General features: G+C 42.3%; 1 protein-coding gene across 1 annotated transcript in view; it reads right to left on the bottom strand.

The window, feature by feature from the left end:
* Window positions 1-793: 793 nt before the first annotated feature.
* CSMD3 (CUB and Sushi multiple domains 3) overlaps window positions 794-23,624 on the bottom strand; it is a 710,986-nt gene continuing 688,155 nt past the window's right edge. The window contains exons 68-72 of the mRNA XM_066624387.1: window positions 18,659-18,817; window positions 11,514-11,626; window positions 9,645-9,732; window positions 4,044-4,179; window positions 794-953 (exon numbers count right to left, since the gene is read on the bottom strand). Of these exons, the coding sequence (XP_066480484.1) occupies window positions 794-953; window positions 4,044-4,179; window positions 9,645-9,732; window positions 11,514-11,626; window positions 18,659-18,817 (656 nt within the window). The remainder of the gene's footprint in view (window positions 954-4,043; window positions 4,180-9,644; window positions 9,733-11,513; window positions 11,627-18,658; window positions 18,818-23,624) is intronic.

Here is a 23,624-nt window from a genome sequence, read left to right as displayed (position 1 = left end):
CAACTGTTTTTATAATGCTGTTGGAGAGATGATTTAGGGAAAAGGTGATGTGAAACAGGAGAAGGAAATGGAACTCCCTTTTGTAGCCAACTGCAGCAGGAGGTTTTAGTATGAAAAAAGGCAAAAATGGAGCAGGAATTAAATGCATGGAATAAAATAACCTGAGAACCTGATGCTTAATTACCCCCCTGTGGCACAGAACTAATAGGTTGTACTTGCAAATTTATTAATGGCCGTGGCATAATTTTACAAATTCATAGATATGGGGAGGGGGAAAAGAGAGAAGGTATATGAGCAAATTGGACAAAATTCTGACTGTTGGGAAATGATGAAGCTTGTGACTGTTAGAGAAGTCAGTGACTTTGCTGTCTCGTAAATATAATGTTATTTCTACCATATATCTTTTGCTTTGTTCTTTTAAAATCCAGTCCCTCTAGCATAGTTTATAAAGCACAGAAGTACTGATAGTGGATGCTCCTCCAATATATGCAAATATGTTTTTTAATTTTTTTTTTTTTTTGTAGAATAATCTCCTTTTTTAAAAAAGCAAATAAACTGTGAGTTAGCACTCATGGAGTGCAGCTGATTTTCTGTAAATACTCCATGGTGATCATGAAGTCAATTTTTTCAGTCCATGAAAAACAAAAACAAATTCACTCTTATCTCTCATCCTCAGGAGAAGGTGACCCAGGAAATCCTGCAAAATGTGCTTTAATTTTTTTTAATCAGTGAACTAGAAGTGCACTGTGTTGTGTTTCAATTTTCAGATCACTGAAGTCAAGCTGTCGCCATGTTATACCATTGTGCAGACTGTGTTCAAGTTGGGATCAAATCTCACAGCCTTCCCTTCCACAGATTTTGCATTTGTGTCATACATGGGGTTTTCAAAAGCAGCTTGTCCATTGTTATTTTCATGAACAGAACATCCTGTATATTGTGTTTTAGGTGCAGTTCTGTTGAAGAAAGATAAAGGAAAGATTATTATTTATCAAAACTATTTATAATTTGATAATAACATAAGAAAAGCCCTCCTCGATCAGGCCCAGGGCCTATCTAGTCCAGCTTCCTGTATCATGTTGAGATAAAACTGCAGGTAAAAAAATCCATGGATAATTAGGTTATACCTGTACTTGCATTTTGCTGCCACTCCCCTGAATTGAATTTGAATTGAATTCAGATTTAGAACTTGAATTTTGATGCAGGATTCTCAAATGGAACAACAACAGTTAAATGAAATACAATTTGAAATGAATAAAGTCAGTCATTGTTTAGATCAGCCATTTTCAACCACTGTGCCGTGGCACATTGTGTGCCACAAGCAGTCCACAGGTGTGTCATAGGAATTTGGAGGAAGGTCATTTATTAGGAAAAATGGGAGATTTAAGCCCCCCACTGGCAGCACGGTGTGCCTTGACTATTGTCAAAAACCTGATGGTGTGCCTTGACAATTTTAGTGCCTTGTCAGTGTGCAGCAAGATGAGAAAGGTTGAAAATTGCTGGTTTAGATGTTCAAATATAGGTTATTTTCCTTATTAAACATGAACATTTTCACACACACACAAAATCAAAATGTATGACAATTTTGCCTGGTTCTACTCCGTATCAATTCCATGACTGATTAACCATAGCAGGTAGAAAACTGTTCATATGAAGATCTCAAATTAATTGAACAGAGCCTAAAGGGTTGCCTTTATATCTATATCTATATACTTGTCTATATAACTCAAATAACCCAAGTTATTACTTGACTAAGGTCAACACAGTCAATCTTTGAGAGATGTTTGTGATGTCAGCATAGCCTGATAATAGTTGAATTGTCAATGACTGCTGTAGAACAATTGTGTTTCATAAAAGACTTTCCCTGGCTTCGGGCTCTTCTAAGCACTTACAACCTGGTAAACCATGTGGAATGTAAGATAAATTATACAAGAAATATGAGCCGCAATCCTGTAAATGTCAAAAGCAAAATATAGGCAATATGGTTAGTACACAGCAACCCCTTTTTATTGTGATGTCCTGAGATGCCAAGAAATTTGAATAACCTTGCTCCTCTCTTAGGAAGAATAATTTACAACAACAATTTAAATAGGAAGAAGTAAAGGTATAATGTAGTACAATAACCTTACCTATCAAACATGTCTGACAGCTCTAAAATGAGGTAGTGTATATAGGCACCAGACTGCATGTATTTCAAGGGAACTCTTAATTTACCTTGTATATAATGGAGTATACAAGCACTTAATAATTCAGTTTAATGATACTACCAAGGATGGGCTAAAGCTATCAAGGGCAAATATTGTTATGGGTTCCATCAAGACTCTCAATCAAATGAGTGGGGGGAGATTTTGAAGATTCTGGGATATGTTCAAAAGGCACTTTTTCTATTCGGTGCTCCTTTTTTAGCAAGGGGAGAGTAACTAGCCCACCTCACCCCAGCACTGTCTGTTCTAGTGGCTGTCTGCTGGTATTCCTTGGCATCTTTTTAGATTGTGAGCCCTTTTTGGACAGGGTGCCATTTAGTTATTTGATTTTTCTCTGTAAACCGCTTTGTGAACTTTTAGTTGAAAAGCGGTATATAAATACTGTTAATAATAATAATAATAATAATAATAATAATAATAATAATAATAATAATAATAATAATATATCTCCTGTCCCAAATCTGATCTTAATGCATGCCGTTCTTATAGTGGAAGTAGCAGAGCTCTTCATTCTATTCCACTTATTTCCTTATATCAAATAATCTAGCCCACCACTGTTTGTTCTGATTGCTAGAGGTTATCCCTGGTCTTGGGTAGAGGGGTGTTTCCCAACTCTGTAATCTGGGAACATTTTTAATTGTTGATGCTAGAAATTGCTCCAGACATGTTCTCCACAAAAAAAATATGTGCTCTGCACCTGGTGTATGTGTCCTGATCTCTACATTAACTATGTCCCCTTGTTTTGTATGTCATTTAACAATCACAGAGTTTTCCTGCAACAAAATTCTGAGATGTAGCTTTTCTTCTTTATCTGTGCATATGTTTGCTGAGCCTTAAAAGTGATTTGCACTTACAGGAACTGTGGACTACTTATGTTTCCCACAGCTTCTCTATGCCTTGTTTGAGCATACCCTGTCTATGATGGTGATGGTGTTTGTAAGTGCTACCATCTTTATGGGTGGGGACCATCAAGTGAATTTTTCTGATCATGTGGAGTTGTCATACAAAGTCGCTGCTTCCAAACAAGGCTGGGTAAGTTCATCACAGCTCTGCCCTCCTCATTTTTTCCCCCAAGCCTGTCTGCACATGCTAGATTTATTGCATCCCACACACAAAATAATCTCTCATGACTGCCTAATGTTGTCTTTAAAATAGTATAGTCCAGGACAATCACCCAAACTTGTGAATTCTGGTAAGGAAGACATTCATCCGCCTCGTTCTGCCTGTGGTCATTGTAACATGTAGACTTGCCCTTAGGTTATTCAAGCAAGAATGAGACTCTCAGGATCTGCGATTTCAGGGCCTGCTCCCAGGGCTGGCCCATTTAGTAAGTCCAACTGAAATGGTCACCTCAAGAAGCAGACTGGTGCCCACTCCTGTCCACATGCTCACCTACACTGATTCTCCCCTTCCCACTCCCTGGATGGGAAAGGAAGAGGGGGACAAAATGGAAGTGTAGAGAAGGAAGAGAGCAGTGGGACAGAATGTCAGAGAGGCAGAGGTTGGCATATCAGGTAAGGGGCGGCAGCATGTGGGTGACTGTCTCAGGTCTTGGGCTGGCCCTGCCTGTGACATTCAGTTCAGACTTCTTTTCAGAAGACAATTTGGGTAAAACGTCATGGTCAGAAACATGTTCAAGCTATGTACCTTCATGTGCTCCCACCCAGGGGTAATTACAATACATTTACTGAAGCAAAATAGCCTGGCTCCATAGCCCTCCATGCCCCAGCAATCTAGATTAATTTTGAAACCTACACAGAGGACTTAATCTATACAGCCAGATTCAGTTCCCAGCGACTAATAGCAACCATATTTTCTTATAGGTTTATAAGTCATACCTACCTTTGTTTATAAAGGTAAAACCCAAATCCTGCTAATATAAGCGCAAAGAAAGGCACGAGAATAGCAATGGCCACAGAACTGCTGTTTGTACCATGTGGTTGGTTTGAAGAATTTGAACCTTCAGACATATTCAGTCCTGGGAAAATAAAATCCATTTATTTCTGTTTCCTCCAGTTATACTCCTTGTTTATATTTCAAAATATCTTATAAACAATAAAACATAAAGCAGAGAAACCAAAGAAGGAGGGAAAAGGTCATTGCATTTAATTCATACAGCTTGTACATGCTCAAGAGCTTGAAAACTGCCCTTTCAGTATTCCATTGGTCAAGATACCTAGTATCTAGAATCCAGCATACTTTGCAGTACCTGAAAATTAGACAAATTAATGGAGGATAAGTCTACCAGTGGCAACTAGTAATGTCGGCTTGTGAGCTTTGCAGAGGCTTCTGGTTGGTTGCTGTGGGAAACTAGATGTTTCCTAGATGGGGCTTTGGTTTGATCTAGCAGCTCTCTTAGTTGTCTTGTGATATAGAGATTGGTGAACTCATTAGAACTGTAGCATGGAGACTCCTTTAATAATGAGCAGAGTTTTGTCTGTCCCAAATTATGGAAAATGTAACTGATGTCCTGTACTTTCATTAATTGGGCTTTCTAGCTGTGATAGATTTTGTTCATTTTTCTCTAGGCTTGTTTGTACGACAGTCATTGCCCCTTTCATTAGTATGGGTGTGCTGGATGCCCCCTCCCCCCGCTTTCTGTCAGTAGTTCTCTGATAGGCAAAGTTGGTGCAAGAAGACAAGGCACACAGATTAACTTGCAGATAGGATATAACTCCTATCCAGATAGGATATAATTTGTAGTGCATGTCGGCATCAAAGATGTGGGCAAGTGTAGCTGAGAGATCCTGGAGGCCAAATTTAGGCTATTAGGTAGAAAGCTGAAAGCCAGGACCTCAAAGGTAGTGTTCTCTGAAGTGCTACCTGTTCCACGCGCAGGGCCAGCTAGGCACTGGGGAACATTTTGGGACAAGTGAGGCCTGTACAAGAGGGACGGGCTTCATTTGAACCAAAATGGAACCAGACTGCTGGCGCATAACATTAAAAAGGTGCAAAGCAGCTTTTAAACTGGCCCCTGGGGGAAGGCTGACAGGAGCCATCCGGTTCAGGACTCCTCATCCCTATGGGAAAAGGATGGGGAGGTTAGAGAACAATAAAGTAAAGACAGAGTAAAGAAATTGGAAATGGAAGCATGATGGGATGTGATAGATGGTTTGGCACAATGAGAGGATGGAGGGATAAAGGGACTAATAAGCAGCCCATCCTGGGGCATTCCATGTACAAATGCTTTTATGCAAATGCCCGAAGTCTCGGAGCAAAGATGGGAGAACTGGAATGTCTGGTGACTAGGGAAAACATTGACATAGTGGGCATAACGGAAACCTGGTGGAATGCGGAGAATCAGTGGGATACCGCAATCCCAGGCTATAAACTCTACAGGAGGGACAGGCAGGGGCGTGTTGGAGGTGGGGTGGCCGTTTATGTTAAGGAAGGGATAGAATCCAGCAAAGTAGAGATTGAAGGTGGGTCCCACTCCACCGTAGAATCTCTGTGGGTTAAATTACCAGGCCTGAGGAGTGATACTGAGGGCGTACTATCGTCCTCCAGAACAGAAACCGGAAGGGGACCTTGAAATGAGGAAACAGATCAGGGAGGTGACAAGGAGGGACAGGGTTGTAATCATGGAGGACTTCAATTATCCTCATATTGACTGGGTCAATTTGTGTTCTGTTCACGAAAGGAGACCGGATTCCTTGACATGCTAAATAACTGTGCCTTAGAGAAGCTAGTCATGGAGCCCACCAGAGGACAGGTGTCTCTGGATTTAATATGATGCGGTACTCAGGACCTGGTTAGAGATGTCAATGTTACTGAGCCATTGAGGAACAGTGATCATGCTGCAATTTGTTTTGACATGCAAGTAGGGGGAAGAATACTGGGCAAATCTATCACAAAAACCCTTGACTTCCGACAAACGGACTTCCCTCAAATGAGGAGGCTGGTTAGAAGGAGGTTGAAAGGGAAGGTAAAAAGAGTCCAGTCTCTACAGAGAGCATGGAGGTTGCTCAAATCAACAGTAATAGAGGCCCAGCGGAAGTGCATACCGCAAAGGAAGAAGGGCTCGACTAAATCCAGGAGAGTGCCCGCATGGCTAACCAGCCAAGTTAGAGAGGCCGTAAAGGGCAAGGAAGCTTCCTTCCGTAAATGGAAGTCTTGCCCTAATGAGGAGAATAAAAAGGAACATAAACTGTGGCAAAAGAAATGGAAGAAGGTAATACGGGAGGCCAAGAGAGGCTATGAGGAACGCATGGCCAGCAACATTAAGGGGAATAATAAAAGCTTCTTCAAAAATATTAGAAGCAGGAAACCTGCTAGAGAAGCGGTTGGCCCTCTGGATGGTGAGGGAGGGAAAGGGGAGATAAAAAGAGATGGTAGAGAAATTAAATGAGTTCTTTGCATCTGTCTTCACTGCAGAAGACCTCAGGCAGATACCGCTGCCCGAACGACCCCTCCTGACCAAGGAATTAAGTCAGATAGAGGTTAAAAGAGAAGATGTTTCAGACCTCATTGATAAATTAAAGATCAATAAGTCACCGGGCCCTGATGGCATCCACCCAAGAGTTATTAAGGAACTGAAGAATGAAGTTGCTGATCTCTTGACTAAAATATGCAACATGTTCCTCAAAATGGCCACGGTACCAGAAGATTCAAGGACAGCAAATGTCACACCGATTTTTAAAAAGGGAAGGAGGGGGGACCCAGGAAACTATAGGTCAGTCAGCCTAACATCTATACCGGGTAAGATGGTGGAATGCCTCATTAAAGACAGAATCTCAAAACACATAGACGAACAAGCCTTGCTGAGAGAGAATCAGCATGGCTTCTGTAAGGGTAAGTCTTGCCTCACAAACCTTATAGAATTCTTTGAAAAGATCAACAGGCATGTGGATTTGGGAGAACCCGTGGACATTATATATCTGGACTTTCCGAAGGCGTTTCACATGGTCCCTCACCAAAGGCTACTGAAAAAACACCACAGTCAGGGAATTAGAGGGCAGGTCATCTCATGGATTGAGAACTGGTTGAAGACCAGGAAACAGAGAGTGGGTGTCAATGGGCAATTTTCACAATGGAGAGAGGTGAAAAGCAGTGTGCCCAAAAGATCTGTCCTGGGACCGGTGCTCTTCAACCTCTTCATAAATGACCTGGAGACAGGGTGCAAGCAGTGAGGTGGCAACGTTTGCAGATGACACCAAACTTTTCCGAGTGGTGAAGACCAGAAGTGATTGTGAGGAGCTCCAGAAGGATCTCTCCAAACTGGCAGAATGGGCAGCAAAATGGCAGATGCCTTTCAATGTCAGTAAGTGTAAAGTCATGCACATTGGGGCAAAAAATCAAATCTTCACATATAGGCTAATGGGTTCTGAGCTGTCTGTGACAGATAAGGAGAAAGATCTTGGGGACAGGATCGATGAAAGTGTTGACCCAATGTGCAGCGGCAGTGAAGGCCAATTCTATGCTTGGGATCATTAGAAAAGGTATTGAGAACAAAACCGCTAATATTATAATGCCGTTGTACAAATCGATGGTAAGGCCACACCTGGAGTATTGTGTCCAGTTCTGGTCGCCACATCTCAAAAAGGACATAGTGGAAATGGAAAAGGTGCAAAAGAGAGCGACTAAGATGATTACTGGGCTGGGGCACCTTCCTTATGAGGAAAGGCTATGGCATTTGGGCCTCTTCAGCCTAGAAAAGAGACGCCTCAGGGGAGACATGATTGAGACATACAAAATTATGCATGGGAAGGATAAAGTGGATAGAGAGATGCTCTTTAAAATCTCACGTAACACCAGAACCAGGGGACATCCACTAAAATTGAGTGTTGGCAGAGTTAGGACAGACAAAAGAAAATATTCCTTTACTCAGTGTGTGGTCGGTCTGTGGAACTCCTTGCCACAGGATGTGGTGATGGCATCTGGCCTGGATGCCTTTAAAAGAGGATTGGACAAGATTCTGGAGGAAAAATCCATTACGGGTTACAAGCCATGATGTGTATGTGCAACCTCCTGATTTTAGAAATGGGCTGTGTCAGATGCATGGGAGGGCACCAGGATGCAGGTCTCTTGCTATCTGGTGTGCTCCCTGGGGCATTTGGTGGGCCGCTGTGAGATACAGGAAGCTGGCCTAGATGGGCCTATGGCCTGATCCAGTGGGGCTGTTCTTATTTTCTTTACTCAAAGCAATAATGAACCCAAAGTGCTTCTTCCATTCATGGAAGAAGCTCTTTTTGGCAAAGGTATGAGATGGGTGATTGTAGCTGATCTGAATAAATTGGATGAGTTATTCAAAATATTTTGTTTCTACTATATTAACAGCAAAGGGATATATCAATTATTTCTAGAAACTAGGGAAAGTAATAGAGTTTTCATTCAAAGTTTGACCATTTTTAAAGGTTCATGCTGGTCTTGCAGCCAGTTTGCATGGACCTCAGAAGTAATATAGATATGCTCCTACATAAGATCTCTCCTAAATTTCAAAAAGATAGGTGGTGGGTTCAGGAGTTAACCATAAAAACAGGTCAGAGCTTTGAGCTTATATGTATTTTGTTTTGTGCCCAATTTGCAGCACACTTCAAAGCCTGCCACAGTACTGGTAATAGGACCAGGGAAAGGGGAAGATGATGTCCCCTAATACCGAATGTTTCCTCTAAAAATAGTGCCTGGTATTGCCCCAGTGCAGGGAAGTTCATGCTTATGCTGTGCATGAGTGACATTCATTTTATCAGTGAACTTGGTGGTTACAGTCTATGTCCTTTTGCAATATGATCAGTTATTTTGTCTAGTTCAGCAATCTTCAGCCATCACCTTGAATAACTTATTTGTCAACTCCTGCTACCCAGTTCCCCCCCCCCCAAGATCCCAGAAAGGTGAGGCAGCCCAATCCTATGCTCTGTTGTGAGGCACAGTGGCACTATAATGGCCGCCACTGTATTCTGCTGCCATTCCCACAATGTTTCAAGCCCATGCGGCCTTAATGGGTTTCCTTGGAGCTGCACGCTCTTAAACTGGCTCAGAACTAGAAGGCCCATGTAGGGCTCCACAGCTTGGAAAGGTGCATAGGATAAGGCGGCAGCCTCTGCTGTCCCCCCCTCCCGGGCCTGATCTTCCTTCTGGCTAGCCCTCCCCCTGCCCATTTCCACCTCCTCCCTGCCACCCTCCTGCCCAGGTAATAATCCTCACTGCCTGGTCAGGATACCTACTGCCTGGTGCTCCAGCAATGCAGTCTCCTGGTGCTGATCTTTCCGCTGGCACTGCGGGCTCACCGCCAGCGCCTTACAGCGCTTTTATGATGTCTAGCGCCGGCAGTGAACCAGGAGCACCAGAAGTAAGCCCAATAGTACTGGGCCCATCATCTTACTACCCAAATAATCTTATCAGGGAATAAGTCCTTTTGAACTTATTGGGATTGTCTATCAATGCACTGTTTGCCTATAGATCACCGAATAATACTTAAGAGTCGCAGTATTACTCTCTAGTAGTTACCTAGTCTTTGAAGTCCAAATTGCCCATAATCTTTACCCTGGATAAATCCTTGGAAAACGTAGGTTGCACCATCAGGCTCAGCAGAAACCTACAGAGATAAAAAGATAGATCAGAATTAAACTAAGCAATAATATCTAGGCTGAAAATTCACAAACAGATTTGATTTAGGCTGGAATGAGGCACTTAAACCATTCAGCTACACATGACTATTCTTTTCCCCTCCACAGAAATAGGTTTTCTGAGCAGGAGGTAGTGGGGTATGATGATTGCAGGCCATTATAAATCTTGAATTCTGAATTGCCTTATTGTTGCTGGTATTAACATCTCTTTGTACTCTCACTAGAGGAGATTTAAGAAAAATATTTCAGTCTGGTTGCTTTGTACATTTTTTCACAAAGCTTTTGAGAATACCTGTTGACGTTTTGTTCCTGTTGCTTTTTCCTCCTTTTAAATTGATTTTTCTATATTGTTATAACTGCTTTTAATGTGGCTTTATTGTATTACATTACATTTTATTGTAAGGTGTCACGGGGAGTCCGAAAGGTGGGATAAAATCCTTAAATATATTCATGGCAAGATATATTAGTTTGCATCTCCATAGTCATCCGATTTATTTAATAAATGTATGAACTGCTTTTAAAAATTAAATTTCACAAAGTGATGAAAATAGTTAAATACTCAAAAGACATAAAATGTTTTTAAGAGAAAGAGCAACATGCTAAAACTTCAGCTGATACCAGAAGCCACAACTCATAGCATAATACAGCAGTTTTAAAATACAGTCGTGTGTTAATGACAGAGATGTGGACCAGCACCCCTTTCGTCAAGTGAGGCTTGATGTTATGCAAAGCCTCCGAAAGGTGAGAGGAGCCGTGTTCCCCTCACCTCTGGAGGCTTTTCTGAGCCTTGCAGAGGTAATGCACATCTGTGTTTCTGCCTGTTTTTGGTGAAAAGAATTCACATCCAGTTTCCTGGGAAAAAAGCCTTCAGAGAGACAGACAGAGAGTCAGAAAAGTCTTCAGAGAGTGCTTGAAGATAACTAGCATGGGGCCTGATGGACTGCCTATCTATCAGGCCCCATGCTGGAATATCCCCCATGTTGCCCCACAGCTGCAACAACATCACCAAAAATACCACGTCTCTGTTCCAATGTCTTCAGCTGATCATTACAAGTCAGAGAGGCCCTCCGGTTTAGGAAGGAACATATGAGTGCACAGGGCCTTCAAGTAGCTTCTTCCAGACCATATAGGGCTTTAAAGGTAATAACCAGCACCCTGAATTGGGTCAAGATACAAAATGGTATCCAATGCAGGACACAATCCTAACCAGGTCTACTCAGAAGTAAGTCCTATTTTGTTCAATGGGGCTTACTCTCAGGAAATTGTGGTTAGGATTGCAGCCACAGTCGAATAACAGCAGAATGGTGCACTCAGAGTGAGCTGCAATGGTCAACAGTCTAGCAGCTGCATGTTACATCCACTGAAGTTTCTGGACCATCTTCCTGGACAGCCCAATGTACAGCACATTACAGAAGGGGTAAATATTACATGTTTTTACAACAGAATGAAAAAAAATCCATGTTTGGAAAGTAATGGCAAAGTGGTCGGCCATACTATGTATGGTAAAAACAAAAAACAAGAGCCATGGACACTATTTAAGAATAATTCTGCCTTTGCAATGGAATTGCATTTCCCTATACCTGTTAGGAGACTATACTGTAGTATGAACATTTGTTCTTGCCTGTCAGCAACCTTTTTTTCAACCCTGCTAATTATCTTTCATTTTTAAAATACTGTTTCCTCCCAGTGCCATGAATGAGCCATCATTTCCTATTAAGACAGTATTGGATTTTTTCAGAGCTATACTCACAAAACCATCCATTGCCCATTTTTCCTCCTTCAGTTTATTCACAGAAGTATGGGATGGTGCTTTAATGAGATATATATGGAGCATTAAACGGGCTTCTTGGCTTTTATACACCCCTGTAAAATATAAAAGTAGTTGATCTTTGCCATTTGTAAGTAACCAAAGCTTTTAAAAATATCCTTTACAGACTTATCATGGGGAGTCCTTACAATCTCACGGACAAAATGTGAAAGTCAGTAATTTACAAGCTGCTTAGATATTTAACATTAAACAAATTACTTATTTCAATAGTTATGCATTAAAATGAGCAATATAGGAGGTTGAGCCACTCATCACCACCACTTCTCTACTTTCCCTCCTGCCACCTCCTTCTGGTCTACCATTAAAAGGCTAACGGGCCCGCAGGCAATAAGAAGTGCATTCAGAATTCAGCTTTCTTTGCTTGACTGTATGCTAAACTCTAGCTAAGCTCTCCTTCTCTACACATTATAAAGCTATTTGAAAGTGGAGAATAAAAGAGACACGTGATTGGTTGCCAGGAGCAGGTGCTAATCACCTGTGGACAGTTCCACTTGCCCCAGATGAGCCTGCAGTTGGCAAATGGCAAGACTGATTAAATTCTCACATTGTGGGTATAATTCTAACTGCGTCCTGGGCCAGGGACTGTGCGTCGGCCCAGGGTGCAGTTAGAATTGTACCCAAAATGTTAGATTTTAATCAGTCTTGCCATTTGCCAACTGCAGGCTCATCTGGGGCAAGTGGAACTGTCCGCTGGCCAGCCTGGGAGGGTCAGAAACACACCATAAAGCACATTTGCACCTCTGTGCGAGTCAGCTGTATAGGCATGCATGCCAGCCCATAGAAACTACATCCAGTCTCCATGCCAACAACATGCAGTAGGTATGTGCCAACTCAGCTCAGTTGGTGTGGTGGTCTTAGGGGGTGTGGGAAGGATGGGAGGAGGCATCTCAGGGCGAGGGGAGGGTGGGCCGTGGGAGTTCCTGTGGGCGGGCTGGCAAGGAGTGGGAGGTGGAGCCACAATCCAGCACTTATGCCAGATCTTAGCCTCTTTCCCAGGTGGTGCAGAGCAGCTCTTGGCCACTGTGTTCTGCTCGGATCAGCCAGCCCTAAACTTGTGCTGGATACAGTGCAGGCCACTTGGCCTGCCTGTTCCAGCACAAGTTAGCATTGCGCTCTTTGTGGTTTAATAGGAAACCACAGACATGGAAACTGTATATATGCAGTGCTCAAAGTGACTTGCAATCTCATTCATCTTCAGAAAAGCCTTCTGGCTCAGGGCACCTGTCATTCATTTAAAGAAGGGGGAAAAAATTATTTATTTACTTGATTAATATTCCGCCTTTTCCCCCGAAGTGCACCCACAGTGGCTCACAACACTTGAAAAATACATGCACTGTACATTAAAATATATAAAACTATAAAATGCATAGTATAAATAGAGAAATAAAGTGGAAATAAATAGAAATGAAGCTGAGAGAAATGGGCTTTTGCTCTGAGTTTCACTTTCATGAATGGAAGGCACTTCCATTTGCGCAAGAGATAGTGGGACAATTTTTGCAATCTTTCCTTAACTCTGCTGTGCTCTGTGCTTTATGCAGTCCTATTCTGAGGGATCCTCTGACCCCCTCCCCCCCCCCAATGAATTTCTGGTAAACAAAGAAGGCTGCTATGTCAAGAGTGATGGGGAAGGTCAACGTCCATGGGCTTCCTTCTATGCATGCTTCTTAAGATATAAGCCATGGTGACATTAAAAAGCGCATAACATTAAAAAGGTGGCAGAGCAGCTTTTAAACTGATCCCTGGGGGAAGGCCGACAGGAGCCGAGGGGCATCCGGTTCGGGACTCCTCATCCCTATGGGATGAGGATGGGGAGGTTAGAGAACAACAAGACAAAGGCAGGGTAGGAGAAGAAATTGGGAAAGGTAGGGTGATGGGATGTGATAAACGGTTTGGCACAATGAGAGGATGCGGGGACAAAGGAGCGAATAAGCAGCCCATCCTGGGGCATTCCGTGTATAAATGCTTTTATGCGAATGCCCGAAGTCTACGAGCAAAGGTGGGAGAACTGGAATGTCTGGCGACAAGGGAAAATATTGACATAGTGGGCATAACGGAAACCTGGTGGAATGCGGAGAATCAGTGGGATACCGCAATCCCGGGCTATAAACTCTACAGGAGGGACAGGCAGGGGCGTGTTGGAGGTGGGGTGGCCCTTTATGTTAAGGAAGGGATAGAATCCAGCAAAGTAGAGATTGAAGGTGGGTCCGACTCCACCGTAGAATCTCTGTGGGTTAAATTACCAGGCTTGTGCAGCGATGTAACACTGGGGGTGTGCTATCGTCCTCCAGACCAGAAATCTGATGGGGAATTGAAATGAGGAAACAGATCAGGGAGGTGACAAGGAAGGACAGGGTTGTAATCATGGGGGACTTCAATTATCCTCATATTGACTGGGTCAATTTGTGTTCTGGTCACGATAAGGAAACCGGATTTCTTGACGTGCTAAATGACTGTGGCTTAGATCAGCTAGTCAAGGAGCCCACCAGAGGACAGGTGACTCTGGATTTAATTTTGTGCGGTACGCAGGACCTGGTTAGAGATGTAAACGTTACTGAGCCATTGGGGAACAGTGATCATGCTGCGATCCGTTTTGACGTGCACGTTGGGGGAAGAATACCAGGCAAATCTCTAACAAAAACCCTTGACTTCCGACGGGCGGACTTCCCTCAAATGAGGAGGCTGGTTAGAAGGAGGTTGAAAGGGAGGGTAAAAAGAGTCCAGTCTCTCCAGAGTGCATGGAGGCTGCTTAAAACAACAGTAATAGAGGCCCAGCAGAGGGGTATACCGCAAAGAAAGAAGGGTTCCACTAAATCCAGGAGAGTGCCCGCATGGCTAACCAGCCAAGTTAGAGAGGCTGTGAAGGGCAAGGAAGCTTCCTTCCGTAAATGGAAGTCTTGCCCTAATGAAGAGAATAAAAAGGAACATAAACTGTGGCAAAAGAAATGTAAGAAGGTGATAGGGGAGGCCAAGCGAGACTATGAGGAACGCATGGCCAGCAACATTAAGGGGAATAATAAAAGCTTCTTCAAATATGTTAGAAGCAGGAAACCCGCCAGAGAAGCGGTTGGCCCTCTGGATGGTGAGGGAGGGAAAGGGGAGATAAAAGGAGACTTAGAGATGGCAGAGAAATTAAATGAGTTCTTTGCATCTGTCTTCACGGCAGAAGACCTCGGGCAGATACCACTGCCCGAACGGCCCCTCCTAACCGAGGAGTTAAGTCAGATAGAGGTTAAAAGAGAAGATGTTTCAGACCTCATTGATAAATTAAAGATCAATAAGTCACCGGGCCCTGATGGCATACACCCAAGGGTTATTAAGGAATTGAAGAATGAAGTTGCAGATCTCTTGACTAAGGTATGCAACTTGTCCCTCAAAACAGCCACAATACCAGAAGATTGGAGGATAGCAAATGTCACGCCTATTTTTAAAAAGGGAAAGAGGGGGGACCCGGGAAACTATAGGCCTAACATCCATACCGGGTAAGATGGTGGAATGCCTCATCAAAGATAGGATCTCAAAACACATAGACGAACAGGCCTTGCTGAGGGAGAGTCAGCATGGCTTCTGTAAGGGTAAGTCTTGCCTCACGAACCTTATAGAATTCTTTGAAAAGGTCAACAGGCATGTGGATGCGGGAGAACCCGTGGACATTATATATCTGGACTTTCAGAAGGCATTTGACACGGTCCCTCACCAAAGGCTACTGAAAAAACTCCACAGTCAGGGAATTAGAGGACAGGTCCTCTCGTGGATTGAGAACTGGTTGGAGGCCAGGAAGCAGAGAGTGGGTGTCAATGGGCAATTTTCACAATGGAGAGAGGTGAAAAGCGGTGTGCCCCAAGGATCTGTCCTGGGACCGGTGCTTTTCAACCTCTTCATAAATGACCTGGAGACAGGGTTGAGCAGTGAAGTGGCTAAGTTTGCAGACGACACCAAACTTTTCCGAGTGGTAAAGACCAGAAGTGATTGTGAGGAGCTCCAGAAGGATCTCTCCAGACTGGCAGAATGGGCAGCAAAATGGCAGATGCGCTTCAATGTCAGTAAGTGTAAAGTCATGCACATTGGGGCAAAAAATCAAAACTTTAGATATAGGCTGATGGGTTCTGAGCTGTCTGTGACAGATCAGGAGAGAGATCTTGGGGTGGTGGTGGACAGGTCGATGAAAGTGTCGACCCAATGTGCGGCGGCAGTGAAGAAGGCCAATTCTATGCTTGGGATCATTAGGAAGGGTATTGAGAACAAAACGGCTAATATTATAATGCCGTTGTACAAATCGATGGTAAGGCCACACCTGGAGTATTGTGTTCAGTTCTGGTCGCCGCATCTCAAAAAAGACATAGTGGAAATGGAAAAGGTGCAAAAGAGAGCGACTAAGCTGATTACGGGGCTGGGGCACCTTCCTTATGAGGAAAGGCTACGGCGTTTGGGCCTCTTCAGCCTAGAAAAGAGACGCTTGAGGGGGGACATGATTGAGACATACAAAATTATGCAGGGGATGGACAGAGTGGATAGGGAGATGCTCTTTACACTCTCACATAATACCAGAACCAGGGGACATCCACTAAAATTGAGTGTTGGGCGGGTTAGGACAGACAAAAGAAAATATTTCTTTACTCAGCGCGTGGTCAGTCTGTGGAACTCCTTGCCACAGGATGTGGTGCTGGCGTCTAGCCTAGACGCCTTTAAAAGGGGATTGGACGAGTTTCTGGAGGAAAAATCCATTATGGGGTACAAGCCATGATGTGTATGCGCAACCTCCTGATTTTAGGAATGGGTTAAGTCAGAATGCCAGATGTAGGGGAGAGCACCAGGACGAGGTCTCTTGTTATCTGGTGTGCTCCCTGGGGCATTTGGTGGGCCGCTGTGAGATACAGGAAGCTGGACTAGATGGGCCTATGGCCTGATCCAGTGGGGCTGTTCTTATGTTCTTATGTTCTTATGTGACTTGCCCTAGTCTACTCAGTGTGAAGAGGTATTTGAACACCAGTATCTCAAGCTTCATGCTACCTACCCCATGACTTTTTAACCTGATCCTAAAATATGTTTTGCAGCACTGAGGAAACAAGTGGTATATGCCAACATTGTCTGTGAAACATCCTGTGTGATGCAAGCTCCTGTTTCATTTATATTCCTCTTTCCTCGAGAAGCCTATATGCAGAGGACTTGTTTGGAAAATAAACACAGAATAGCAGAGATACTTGAAGGGTTTTTTTGTATCTATTTGAGAGCAGGATGGAAGTGAGCAGAAAACTTTGCAGAAGTTAAGCAACAGGATTCATATCAACAAACTAAACTTTTTTTTTTGTTTAAAAGTGATATATAAATACTGTTAAAAATAAATAATATCAACCACCACCACAACTGCCACCAATTTGTCAGTGGGTATACATTTGCTGAGTAGAAACATATCTGTGCTAGTATGCTTCATGTCTGTTGCAATCCCACTAAAATATTTTGCATTGCCAAATGGATTGTACCAATGTGGCTTGCTCCACATTGAATAAAATACCTTTTTTGAGTTGTTCAAGCACTGCCTTGTTCAGTACTAGGCTTCCCATGGTACTTTACATTGATCCTAGACAGATGCACTATAACAGTGCCAACTGTTTCAATGCACTAGTGAGAGATTCTATGTTGGCTTCGGGCAACTGTGATCTGATGGTACACAATAATTGAACTGTGCGTGCAACAGTTCATAAGATCAAGCCTTAAGTCTACACTGCATTCTTACGGATTGAAATATTCTCCACGTTAAGCCTGATAAGTAGCATGCATTCATCTATTGCTGGATATTTTTTCCCCACTGCCAAAAAATTACAGTGCTCAAGAAAATATTAAAAGCTGAAGCTAAACTGACAAGGTTTAGCAGGATGAATACATTATCTTCCTCAATAAATTCATTGGATTATTATTATTATTTTTTGGCAAACTATGATGGAGTGCTCTTTCAGGATTTAGTTTGGAAGGCTGAGAGAAAATGACATCTCATTTGGAACTAACCACTACTACTCTCAGCTAATTGACATTAATGCAATCTTAAACAATCCATTTATTTAAATATCTTGTTTATAACCGATTAAAAATGAATATCAACATATTGCAATTTGGGTACTCTAAGGCCCAAATAACAAAGTAGATCATGTATAGAAGGTGATTTTAAAGGCACTGACTAAATGAAGAGATGCATGAATGCCTCTGTTTTGCTCCCTCACCCCTGCAATGGCTCTGAAGGGGAGGGACTGATTGTACAGCACGTTTAGGCTCCCTGCAAAATTTAGTGCTTTGCACTCCCTCTAGCTACACCACTGGGATGAACATCCATTCATCTCAGGCCTTATTCAAGCAAAAATCACATCTTACATAAATTAATCAATTTCTTAACTTCATTTAATTACCATGATTTCTGCCATAAAATCAAAACAACACATAGAATTACTTCAGATGATTTGTTGCTGCACAGAAGCAACCAACTGCAAGTTTTCAGATCATCCTGTTCTGCAAAAACATCACATCCCATCAGCATTCACATAAATCAACTGCTACTCAATACACCTATATGCACTCAGGTGCCCCAAACAGATCAATGATATGCATGCATGCATGGAGACAAAGACAAATTCAAAAGGACTTCTTTTCTCCTTCCCCTTTGCTCTCTGTACTCCTTGATGTGAGAGGCCCTATGGAAACTCCCCCAAAGTGCACTTGCTTAACAGCCTTAGGAACCTTATGGAAAAGCCTTATGGCATAGTTATTCACGCATCTTGCCATTAGAGATGTCTAAATAGAACCATTGAGGTCAACAAAAGGGTAATGGAATTCTTCACCAGCTTTAAGATTCAGGTTGCAATCCTACCCACACTTCCCTGAGAGTGAGTCCCATTGAAGACAATGGAACTTACTACTTCTCAGTAAGTAGGCACGGTCTTGTGCTGTCACTAATTTGTATTAATTATTGATTTTTATTGCACCGTTTTTGGTTGTAATTTGAAAACTGTTGTTTTAGCACAAGCACACAAACATTTTAATCACAGTAATTACATTGAGAATAAGTTTTGCCATGGCCATACCTGAAAGTAACAGCTCCATGTTGCTGTTGGTAAGGGTTGCATTCACTCTCCCTGAAGTTGCATTGAAATTGGTAATTGTCAAGGTCATAGGTTGTTTTTTGCCTTTGTAATTGTAGGAGCCTTTCCATATGTAATTCTGAGCGAACACATCATCAGGAACTGAAGGAAAAACACACACAGACAATGTTAATGAATGTTGCCATATATGGATGGCAATAATTCTGGTTAAAATGAGAACAGATACTCATTACCTCCCTTTTCCAATTATTTTTTGTTATTGGGAATTATATTTGTGATCATTGCAGAATCTACTATATATATGAGCCTAACACACAGTAATGATGCTCAAGAACCTATCTCTGAGCCAGCCATGAATGTACAGACTGTACATAATTGGAAATGATAATAATAAATATTACATACATATCTAAAGAATGCAGTCAAAAAACCAGGGTCTGTTCAGCATTCTGTTGCCTGCATGTAAACTAATTATACAGAGCAGATCAAACTCAGAACGCAGAACGTGTGATGGCATCTGGCCTAGATGTCTTTAAAAGAGGATTGGATAGATTTCTGGAGGAAACGTCCATCACAGGTTACAAGCCATGATGGGTATGTACAGTCTAAGATTAGCTGGTCGCTCATGATGGGGGGCCAGGTAGGAATTGTTTTCTGTCATCCAAATTGGCCATGGATGGCAGTTTTATTTCCTATCCCAGACTGGTGGGGGAGAAACAATGTGTTCAGACAATGTGTTTCATGTGTTAAGAATTGGTCACTTGCATGTAATAAAGTGGCCCAAGTTAAACCCAAGTGTTGCCTGGTGTTTTTGTTGTGGGGTGCAAGGGTAGAATAGAATGCCAGATGGAGGGGAGCAGCAGCGAGATGCAAGTGTCTTAATTGATCTTGAAATCTTCTTTTCTATACCAAATACGTCACCCCACCCTGTAAGTTTTCGCTTAGAAGTAAGTCTTGTTGAATTTAATAGGCTTCCAGCCTTAGAGTATTTAACATGTGTGAATTATTGAAGATATTTAAGGGATAATTATAAGCTTTATAATAGTTTAAAACTTATTCTTGGGGTATTTAATGTGCAAACATTCCTTAAATGAAGAAAGTGATTCAACAACTTCTCTTAATGTCTCATAAGCATTTCTCACAATTTTTAATGCTCACCAAGAAATCCATTTGGAATAATGAATGTTAATCATTATAAATGGATGTGCAGAATGATGAGCTAAGCTCCAATGCAAAACCAAATCAACAGGGAAAGTTCCCCTGATTTCAATAAGCTATGCATGTGGGGCTCTTAAATCAGAATGGATGTATACAGCCTCACACTGTTTTAAGGACTTAACATTTCAGGACTGGAGGCCACACCAATAAAATCGCAGAATAAAAAGTAAACAGAGATCCAGTAAAGCACTAGTGCAACGTTTTATGTTCCTTTATGACAAGGCTACTTCACTTGGCTTATGAGGATATAGTTATATTTTCTGTTGATTTGAAATCTATGGTGAAATCCAGTTTCTCTTCTCATGCATACTTATTACTGCCAGCTACTTCATGTACTTTCAGTAAGTAACTACAATCCCTTCTGCATATCTGTTGAGGCAGTAAATGGAATAATAAGACAACAGCATTGGATAAACTTGCTTTAAAGTTCAGTAAGATAAAGGGCAACTTGCAGCATTGTTTGCATACAACTTTCGTTATCTTATATTTACTGACACTGGCAACAGAAAATCTTAGAATGTAGCTCCTTGTTTGGAGAGGATTAGAAAGAAAATTGGCAGACATTCAAAACAGCTTTCCTTATAAACAGATACTGAAAACCAAGGAGTATATTAGAGATGGGATCTACCAAGCAGCTAATCAGAAAAAAACTAATATGGTTTTTCACAGACTACCGCAGTAGACATACATGCTTCTAGTGCTTTGACCTACAAAAATGTCTACTGCATATCTATCAGCCTGGATTCCAACTGCCCTATACAGTGCTCACCTCTTTTCAAAAGGTCAGGACATCCCCTGGAACAGCACTTTATGAGATAGCCCATAATACTTTAATGAAGCACTTTATTTCTGCTGAATGTATGTAGCACTACTCTGCATAGTAATTCTGAGGGAGGATTTTTTTTTTCATGAACATCTCCTTTATTTCCATGTGAGATAACGTACTGTATGTCCAACAGGTAGGGGAACTAAAAGCCAAAGACTTCAGTAGCTATGTGATGTATCCTGTGGATATTGCATTCTATCCCCAAGAAGCATCTCTCAGCAATGTATGATAATGAGGGAGATAGCCGAAGAGCAAAGAAGCAGGCAGTATATGTAGTTGAAAGGCAGAGCAGCAAATCTACCCAATTTGCACATCCATGCTGAAGGGCGGGAGCTGGCATCAGATTTTGTTTTATCCAGTTAAATGAATGGAGTAGCCGGAAAAACTTGTGGGGCATTCTCTTATGCTGAACTACTAGATACTGTCCAAACTACGCATGACATTAATGGCCCAATCCTATCATGCAGTTACGACAGTGAACTCGCCATACACTGTTGTAAGCAGTGTGGTAACAGTAAATGACACACTGCTGCCAAGTACAGTGGAACTGTCAGCTGCCAGATGGCTGACTCAGGCTGACCAGAGCAGGTAAGACAGTGGAGGGGGAAGGCAATGGGCAAGAAGGGCAAGGTTTGAGGCTGGGAGTGGGGAAGAAGGGTGGATAGCAGCAAGAGCACACACTAGATCCCGTCCCCCATTTTCCAACCCACCCTGTCTGCTTCCACTGCTTGGACTTTCACCAGCAAAATAGCCAATGTGGGTCCAAAAGGACCCATAGGAAATCAGAAAGCTTACAGTCCAATCCTACCCCCCCCCCCCACTCTGTAGCATGCAGTTGTGCCAACAGAGTGTGCACTGTATCCTATGGGGAGGTGATCAGATGGCCAGTAAGAAGTAAATAAAAAAAATAAATAAGAGGTAATAAATAAAGTAATAAAATAAAATAAATAAGATGTAATGAAATAAATAAGAAGTAAATAAAAAATAGTTTTTTTACTTACCTTTGCTGGCCATCTGATTCTCCCTCATACATTCAACATAAGTGCCATTAGTATGGCATTAGTGGAGTGGGGGGGAGGATTGGATTGGCATCTAAGTCTAATTATTAGGGTTGATGGGTTTCTTTTTCACTGAATGAAAAAGCCCGGTTGGTGCCTGCATGAATGAATGAGGCTTTCTGAGTTGACTGTGAGGAAACTACAGGTAATGGTTTCTTCTTGAATACAAGGACCCCTAAGATAGTGGCCTTTTGATATCATATCAGTGCAACGGCTCAAGTTTAAAACTCAGGCACTAGAGAAAACTGAACATAGTGGATACTTTTAAAATGATGCTGAAACAGAAAGGGACATCATTAAAGGCAAATTTTGGTCAAAATGGGCCATGTGCTATAATTGGCCAAAACAAACACACTTATAGAGTTTGTGCCCTCTAAATATGGAGAAAGTTGTTGTTGGCATCCTTCAGTCTTGGAAGACTATGGTGTCATGCTCTGAATGGTGGTTCTGGAACAGAGTGTCCTCTCCAGTGCGCGAAGCCTGGGTAAAGTAGGTATGGAGGATAGGCTGCATGGGAGAAAGTACATGCACATAAAATGGAATGTGAAGTTGGGTGAAAATGGGTATAAGAATGGTATATCCACAAAGGAGGAATGCTGCTCTTCTTTGTGCTGGAGGGGGGATAGCATTCTTGCCCCAGCATGAAAGATGTGGAGTCTGGGCTGGCTCCTTACAGTTTGCAGGGATGCTGTGGGAAGGGCCAATAACAGGAGTAGAGGCTGCATTCCTCTTGGTGTCTCAGTTTAGTTGGGTCTTCATGAACCCCAGCCTGCCCACCCAATCAGTCAGCCATGGGAGAATAGCTGGCCTCCTTTGAGGTCTGGGTAGAGATTTTTTGCTTTGGACTTGACTGGCCTTGATGCAAGGTTTTTTTTTTCCACATACCCCATACTGCTACTGGCAAGGTGGTTGAATTTAGCCAGGTTGGTCATATCTGGAAGGAACAGTGCCAGAAAGGGAACAGTGATAGAGAATCTGTGCACACTGAGATAAGTAAGTTTTGGGGGGATGCCAGAAAGGGTCTCAAACAGTGATCTGGCTCTGAGATGCTGGGTGATGACCCCTTGTACTCATGTTGCAAAGTCTACCTCAAAGGCTGGCTGGTGTAATTCAGCTGCCTCAATCCCATTGGGATTGCCAGTAAGAAGCATAAGTTGGTTTATCACAATCTACAGCTTGGAGTCAGGGAGAGAACAATCTAGGGGGAATTGACAGTGGCGTGCTGTATCTCCCAAGGTAGGTGCTTGAACTATTGAGGGGTGGAATGATAGCAGTTAGGATCTGTTGCAGTGTTGACATCTTGTTGAGATGTTCAGTTAATAAATGGGGCCCAGTTTAAATAAAAAATTATGGCTTGTGTGCTTATTTTTGGAGGGGGGATATGATGGGGCAAAAGGAATGTTCTTTTTTTTTCTTTTGTCTTTTTCTCCCAAACATTGTTTATAAGCTTGGAACTTTCCTAGTCCCTCTGAAGCCATGGGCACACTATCATTTTAAATTTTAATAAATCCCTTCTGGGTTTATTTTATTCATAGACTTTTACTTTTCCTGCTTTTAACTGATTTTTCTTTTCCTTCAGGAACTATTTTTCACACCATATCTGTGGACTTATTGTTCATTTTTGAGGCTTTTTTGGCTTCATATTTTTTTTTTTCTTCTACAGGGTCTTTATCTTCACCAGTTAGACTTCAGAGATTCAAGCAAGTGTGGTAGCAATGAACTTGATTATTTTCCTTTAACTTAGTGGAGATGGTTTATTGGGTTAGATTAGGAAACTTCTATTGGGTTAGATTAGGGCCAAATCTCATTGTGTTAAGTGGGGCATGTTTTCTGGGGGATGCATTTG

The sequence above is a fragment of the Tiliqua scincoides genome, chromosome 4 (genome assembly GCF_035046505.1).
Source record: "Tiliqua scincoides isolate rTilSci1 chromosome 4, rTilSci1.hap2, whole genome shotgun sequence".
In the NCBI taxonomy this organism is placed as follows: Eukaryota; Metazoa; Chordata; class Lepidosauria; order Squamata; family Scincidae; genus Tiliqua; species Tiliqua scincoides.
Note: the sequence above shows the minus strand (reverse complement) of the source record. Positions and strands in the feature narration are given on the sequence as shown.